General features: G+C 39.1%; 1 protein-coding gene across 1 annotated transcript in view; it reads right to left on the bottom strand.

Moving 5' to 3' along the window:
* Positions 1–264: 264 nt before the first annotated feature.
* Serpinb5 (serpin family B member 5) overlaps positions 265–7,530 on the bottom strand; it is a 32,225-nt gene continuing 24,959 nt past the window's right edge. The window contains exons 6-7 of the mRNA XM_008840658.2: positions 3,075–3,242; positions 265–1,813 (exon numbers count right to left, since the gene is read on the bottom strand). Coding sequence (XP_008838880.1) covers positions 1,403–1,813; positions 3,075–3,242 — 579 coding nt within the window. The 3' untranslated portion in view covers positions 265–1,402. The remainder of the gene's footprint in view (positions 1,814–3,074; positions 3,243–7,530) is intronic.

The raw sequence follows: 7,530 nt of genomic DNA, 5'->3' as shown, positions 1-7,530 counted from the left end.
TAAGTGGTTGAGTCATTCTCACCCTGTTCTGGTCTTTTTTTCCCTAGGATAAACAGAGTGCAAGAGCTGATGGCCAAAAAAGAAGCACAAGAAGGGCAGGAATTATTTATATTTCTCTTTGGTCTACATTAACTACATCTCAAAAGGCATTTGCATATAAAATGCTTTTAGTAAATGGATGGCTTGGTTCTATTTAAAGACAGCAATTCTAAGTCAATAGAGAAAAAATACAACACATAATTCAATAATCTTTTATTGTCAGTAGCACAGAAGAAATTCAATTCTTCAGAGCAAGAACATATTTACAACGAATGGCAAGGAATAGATAAGGGAGGGAATCTCAAAATCTGTAGCAAATACTTCTTTTGGCAGTGAATTAAAACATTACCTGCAACATAGATAACTTACCAGAACCACTTTGCAAGTTACTATTGTGTAAATTACAAACTACTATCTGAAATAACAAGATTCATAAACTGAAAAAAACACATGTCAAGGCATATAGGTACTTAAATAGTTTTACTTATATTTCTTAAGAGTTTGGGGTCCCTTCCCTTTTCCCACTATCACATTAGACAAAGAGGAAACCTCCTTCAACACCCATAAAACTATCCTACTAACATGAAAATCCATATGGATTTTAGATTCCTGGCATCAGAGACATCAAAAACCTTGAGGTCCAGTCAGAAATCCCTGCCACTAATCCAGCACCAACCAAATGATCAGGGACTCTATAAAAAAATAAAAGCCAAGTTTTAGAGCTGAGCGTTCTTCCTGAGGGGCTTATTATTCAACTAGTCTAGGTTCAGAATCCTTTAGCCAATATTCCATGATCTAAAAATGTTCAAAAATGTCATGAGCCAATGGGGTACTCATTTTTCAGCAAAATTTTATCACTCATGGACTATCATCCTTATTTTTCCATTTTGTATAAATTGTCTATATTTTGTTGCAGAAATATTAAGGTATTGATTTATAAGGTGATGTTCTAGACCCTATTTATGTATAGACACTATGACATACAGTATTTATTTATAACATGTTATTTTTCCAAAATCCTCTATTAAGATCTCAAAAAAATTCTTTCTCACAGGGTTTAATGTAAACACTTCTGGACCTTCAAGACTGTGAGCACATGCCTGAAATTCTCACTGGACAAAGATGGTTGTGTAGGCCTCATGTTCCAGAGTTTCTTAAACTTTCAGAAAGTGAAAATGTCTAGATATTCTTTATCCCAGTGAACAATGAAGAATTGGAAAAGAAGAGTCTGTTAGTCTGAAGGTTGCATATAATGTACCAGCTGTTTCCTGATCCAGCAACATTAACAATTTATTGTATAGCAAGGGATGCTCTGGTTTCAAAGTTTACAGAAATCTGTAGTTGCAGACAAAGTGGGTGATATTTAGTGGGACCCTGACACTTCAGGAGAACAGAACTTGCCAAAGAAAATGATATTTCGAGTTTTATTATGTCTGATGATGTAAATAAATGGGTGGTCAGCATTGAATTCATCCTTGTGCTGTAAGATGCGGGATCCTGGCACCTCAATGGACTCCCCGCCATCTTCAGTTATTTCTAGACATACCTTGTGAATCACATTTGATAGGGCTACTCCCTTGGTCTCTGACATTCCAGAGAAATCAGATGTATTTTCATTAAAGAGATTTTTTAGCCCCAGACTTTCAAGACTAGCTTTGGGATCAATCATCTTTTCCACTTTAAACTTAGGGAGGGATAGTTTGACTTTGGCATTGGCCATGGTGCTGGGGTTGGTCCACTGCAACAGTGTCTCTGGGTTGAGTTGTTTTTCAATCTGAAGGACAAAAAGGAAGAGAAATTAATTTTATTCACTTCTGATTGTAAAAGATCTAGCTTGATTAAGATCGTGAAGTGTTGGAATAAGCCCGGTTTTGAAGAGGCTGAATAGACCTTGGACAGTCCAGCACTTCTGGCAAGGACTAGTTCTTCTTATAAGATCCACCAGCAGTCTAGCATTCTTCTCCTCCCCATCCTATAAGAAGGCTCCCTTCAGAGTGAAATTTATGCAGGAATGGCTTTTCTTTGCTTTAATTGTAAAGTAGCTTTACAGAAATAAGTATGTGGATCATGATGTTACATACACAACAGTGAAATGAATGTAAAATTAGGTTTTTAAATACGTATTTTCTCACTATTACAATTTCTCTACAAAGGACTTCATATTATTCATGATCTAGGCATGGCATCAAATTTAATTAAAAGTTATTTTTTTTTTTTAGAAGGGAACTCGGGCAATCTCTGAGTTGTTCTTTAAGATCATAGGTGGTGAACGTAACCATTTCAATTGGTTTTAAAAATGATAGATATGCAATGAAGCATAAAATAGCTTAGTCATAAAATTCTTCATGGAGCAAATTAAGTTAAATTTCTCCTTGACCTTCCAATGCCTCTACTGATTACAGGAGAAACACAAGTGCCACCAAGAATAGCAATACCCTGACTACTACCATCACGGAGTGATACTGCACAGTGTTAAGCTCATGATGGTTGTAAAATCAAAGACATGGCAAGTCACAAGCTGGTGTGTATTTTTTTAATGGGGAAGTAACCATTGTATTATTTTGTTAATTTACAACAATTACTTTTTGATTAATATTCTCATGTTCACTTAATACAAATTAACAGGACCATGGCTTCGCCTTCCTGGGTTCAAACACTTAGTTATCATATAACTGATTGAGTATGTGGCCACAGACTAGCTACCCATTACCCACCCTTTTGTGCATCCCTTCTCACTGGTAAACAACAGCATGGTAATAGTTTCTAATTCATAGGACTGCAGTAAAACTTAAACGAGAAAATGTGAAGAATTTAGTGCTATCCTTGGTCCATTGCAATTGTCAAATAAATGTTGGGCATTCTTTACTTCAAAGAGGAAAAGACACAGAGTGGACCTCAAAACCGGGGAGATGACTGAGCTAGAGGCATGTGAGGCAGGGCTGTGGCCCACTTCTCTGAGTGCCACGGGACTCTATCTGAGCACTTCTTTACTGTAGTGAAGCTCTTTCATGTTAAATGCCCAGCTGCCTCCTCACCTTCTCCAGGCCCGTAGACTCATCCTCCACATCCTTGGGCAGCAGGATGAGCATACTAAGGTGCTTATTCTGAAAAGGAAGCTCTATGATCTTACAGTTGATGTCATCAATGTTGCCCAAACAGAACGTGGCCTCTAGATTCATCATTTGCACGGGCTTGGTGTCTGTCTGTTAAAGGAGATAATTTTGAAAGGCTTAATTTTCAGTTGACACATGAATAAATGTACATGTACATATATAAAAGCATGCACACAAATACATACATATACAAACACACAGATACTGATTTAGATGATAAAGAGACAAAGATAAAGATAGAGATGATAATAGAGATAGAAATAGGTGATATAAAGATAGAGATAGACAAATTTCCCATCGTTTTGGAGGACTACAGCTGAAGTGTATGCAGAGTTCCACACTGCATGCACCCAAACCACCAGACTGTCCTGTGAAGAGTTTATCTCTTCCTCTGAAAAGTTATTTATGTATTTTACAATCCCATGTGCCATACATTTTATACTATACTTGCATGCATAAAATAGCAAAAATGACCTGGGTTCAAATCTCAGCACCCACATGGTAGTTAACAGCCATCTATAACTTCAGTTCCAGGGGATATGACACCCTCTTCTGTCCTCCACGCAGGCATCGCACGACACAATGTACTTACACACATGCAGGCATAACACACATAAAATAAAAGTAAATAAATCTTTAAAAAATTTATTTTAAACCAGCAAAAACTAAGGAAGATGACCTTATATCTCATATGACAGGTAGCAATCAAAACACAGGTACTCTCTGAGGATGGTAGTATAAACCTGCAATCCCAGCACTCTGGAGGAAGAAGCAGGAGGATTGTGAACTGGAGGCCAGGCTGGGCTACACAGCTAAACCCAAAGCCAGTCTGAGCTACATAGCAATCCCCTATCTCAAAAACCAAGGGGTGGGGATATAGCTCAGGGATATAGCATTTTACTAACGTGCAAAGCCCTGGGTTTACAGACATACACCACACACACACACACACACACACACACACACACACACACACGCACACACACGCACAAAACAGACCATGAAAAATATTGTATAAAATTGTTTTCAACCCATGTTTCTAAGATGTATATGAAACATAATTTCATACTTAAACTTGTATTCCATCCTAAAGACAACTCATTTGTAAATATAAAATCTGAAAAAAGTCTAAAAGCAAAAATACTTCTGGTCTTAAGCATTTAGGATAAAAGATATTCAACTTGTACTTATGTACATAATTTATTCAGAACAGATTTTATACTAAGTTTTGTTTTGTTTTGTTTTGTTTTTTGTCTTTTTGAGACAGGGTCTCTCTGTAGCCCTAGATGTCCTGGAACTCACTATGTAGACCAGGCTGGCCTTGAACTCACAGAGATCTGCCTGCCTCTGCCTCCTGAGTGCTGGGATTAAAGGCGTGCACCACCATGCCCAGGCTATACTAAGCTTTTATTATAACTTCACCAATTTAATCTATCCCATGAAGGAGATATCATAGGACATGAGAAAACGTTTAGTAATACCACTCAAAAAGTTCAGGGATAGACAAAAGCAGGTCAAAAGACACAAAAGGAAAATAATAGAGCCTGCATTGAAAAGGTGTGTCCCCATGCAGCCTGGAGTTGAATTTTATTGTTTATTAAGTAGAACACTGAATGATCATGACCACACACACTAATTTTCTGTTCAGAGTCTGAGTTTCCAGGATCTGATATTACCCAAATTTGAAATTTATTAGCAAGAATAAAGTAATAACACACATTCTTCCCTTCTCAAAAACATCCACTAATACTTTTTTTCTTCTTTTTTGTCTTTTTGAGACAGTCTCCCTGTAACCACAGCTGGCCTGGAACTCACTTGTGTAGACCAGGCTGGCCTTGATCTCACAGAGATCTACCTGCCTCTGCCTCCAGAGTGCTGGGATTAAAGGAGTGCACCACCATGCCTGGCTTTCCATTAACACTTTTCTTAAATGTAAAAACTATAAACCTTAGCATGATCAATGCCAAAGTCCAAGTTCTACCCACTGACATTCCATGTGACCCTGGGGACTTCATAAGAGGCATCATTAGTCACATGCCTGAGATTTAGACATACTCAGGGACCCTTTGCCAGTCCTTCTCAGGGAGAAGAGGCCCAACCATCAATTAAATGAGTTAGTAGAGGCCATCCTGACATAACTGACAATGGGGGCCTCCACCCCAGTAATAATGGACACTATAAAGTATATGCCACTCTAGCTCTAAATGCAAGGCAACACTAAAAATGCCCAGAACCATGCTAAGAGCCTATATGTGAAAGATTCTGAGTCTGGGGAGTCTCATATGTGTGGCTGGTGTCACAAATGCCCCTGGTCCCATCCCTAGTAGTCAGCTGAGTCCACTGAAGTCAGAAAGCTAAGCTTACAGAGAACAAGTGGGATGAGCATCACCTGGCTCAACACCAGCACCCTGGGAGATGTTGAGCATGTAAAGAGCAATAACAGCCTTTTTTTTCCCTTATCCATGAAACTGCAGGATAATGGACTGTTATGCTTTATCTGACATTGACTGTTGAGATAAGGATGTAGTTCTGTAGAGTGCTTGCCTAGCATGCACAAAGCTCTGAGTTGAATCCCCAATAACACATAAACTTCAGATGGTGGTGCATGCCTATAATTCCAGCAATGGAGAGAGGTAGAAGCAGGAAGGTTAGACGTTTAAGGTTGTGTTTGAGGTATATAACAACTTGGAAACCAGCCTGGGCTGCATGAGGCTGTCTCAAAATAGCAACAAAACCTGGCCTTTGCGGATTGATTGATCATTTACTCACAAATTTGTCAAGCACATAGTCATAAGGAACTACAGACACAGAGATAAAGACATGGGCCCTGCCCTTGCAAAGACCATACGCTAGTGGAGGACCTGGGGAGGCAAATACTTAGATTTTCTTGGGAAAAGTACATTTGAGGGTAAGTAGGGTATGAGTACAAACGCAATGGGAAAATAGAAAGAATCATGGAAGTCACTTCAGCTAACCCAAGCCAGGGATATCTCTGAAAGGGTTTTTCTCCTGGATTCTAGTATTAAGAAGGTAATATTTGGCAAAAACAAATAACTGATGTCAGGTAATCCAGGATCTAGTAGAAACTTAACACCTAGAAATGAAATATAAGATCTACAAGGTAAACAAGTTATCTCTGAGTATTTTAACAATTATTATTGCTTCAGATGTGAGTTCTTCTTTAATTTTGTATTATATTTATTTACTGTGGGGTCTAGGGGCACAGAAGTGTGCACACATATACCCTGGCATATCCGTGGAGGTCAGAGGACAACTTGCAGAAGTCAGTTCTCCTCTCCCACCAAATCGGTCTGGGGGATTGAATTCAGGTCATCAAGCTTGGCACTAAATGTCCTTGCCTGCTAAGGCATCTTACTGGTATTGGTCTGAGTTCTTAACACAAGTCACACCCACCAAACAAGAGTAAATCACATAGGTCCTTGGGTTTTCTTAGGCTCTTTCATGAATTACTCAGTCTTGGTTCTTTGATTTCATTTATAAAAGAGGCACTTCATCTATCTCTCAGTTATTTCTTATATATTCACCTTAGGAGTATTAATGAGCCTGACCTGAAAAACAAGCTTCTAATATTTCTTGTAATGATTCCTAGTTATACAGAAGAGTAAAACAGACTTCTCCCTTCAAAGTCAACAAGTGCCTCAAAACATCTTGTAAATTAGAATAAAATATTCACTCTGGGCTGGGATGTAGCTCAGTGGTAGAAAGCATTTGCTTAGCATGTGTGAAGCTCTGGGCCCCACCTCCAGCATGCCAAAAAGAAGGAAGTTAGGGAAGGAAGGAAGGAAGGAATGAAGAAATGGAGGGAGAGAGGGGGAGAGGGAGGGAGAGAGAGAGAGGGAGGAGAATAAACACTTAAACCATGGTTTATTGCCTGGTGAGAAAATGAAATCAAAGAGAATTTACTGAGTCAAGAACATGACTCTTAAATGACCAAACTTTCCTGATAATCCAGAAGCCTCTGGTTTGGTTTACCTGATTTCTTTCATTTCTTTTCCATCTTGCCTGATTTCCTATTGTAGAACCCTGAGACCCTCTTCATTCACCCGCTACCCCCCAATCCCTCCAGACCCCCACTAATTGCTCTTTTAGCTTCTGTAAAATGCTTAGCTGCTGCTTTAGACATGCCTAGACATACCCTGGCAGCCCTGACCCCCACCTGCTATTCCCCACCCCCTTTCCAGGAAACTATAGATTAAGCAAGCATGAGCATAAAAACTGCCCTATAAGGTAAAAACGGAGACTCCTGGCCCTACAGGTAACAGTCAGCACATTCCACAGCCCTTAGAATAGCACCTACCAATAAGAAACTTCCAGGGCTGCATCTTATACATCCAATCAGTTTAAAATTATGTTGGCA

The sequence above is a fragment of the Nannospalax galili genome, unplaced genomic scaffold (genome assembly GCF_000622305.1).
Source record: "Nannospalax galili isolate Female #2095 unplaced genomic scaffold, S.galili_v1.0 scaffold298, whole genome shotgun sequence".
Classification (NCBI taxonomy): Eukaryota; Metazoa; Chordata; class Mammalia; order Rodentia; family Spalacidae; genus Nannospalax; species Nannospalax galili.
The sequence above is the reverse complement of the archived record's forward strand: the minus strand, read 5'-3'. Positions and strand labels throughout refer to the sequence as shown.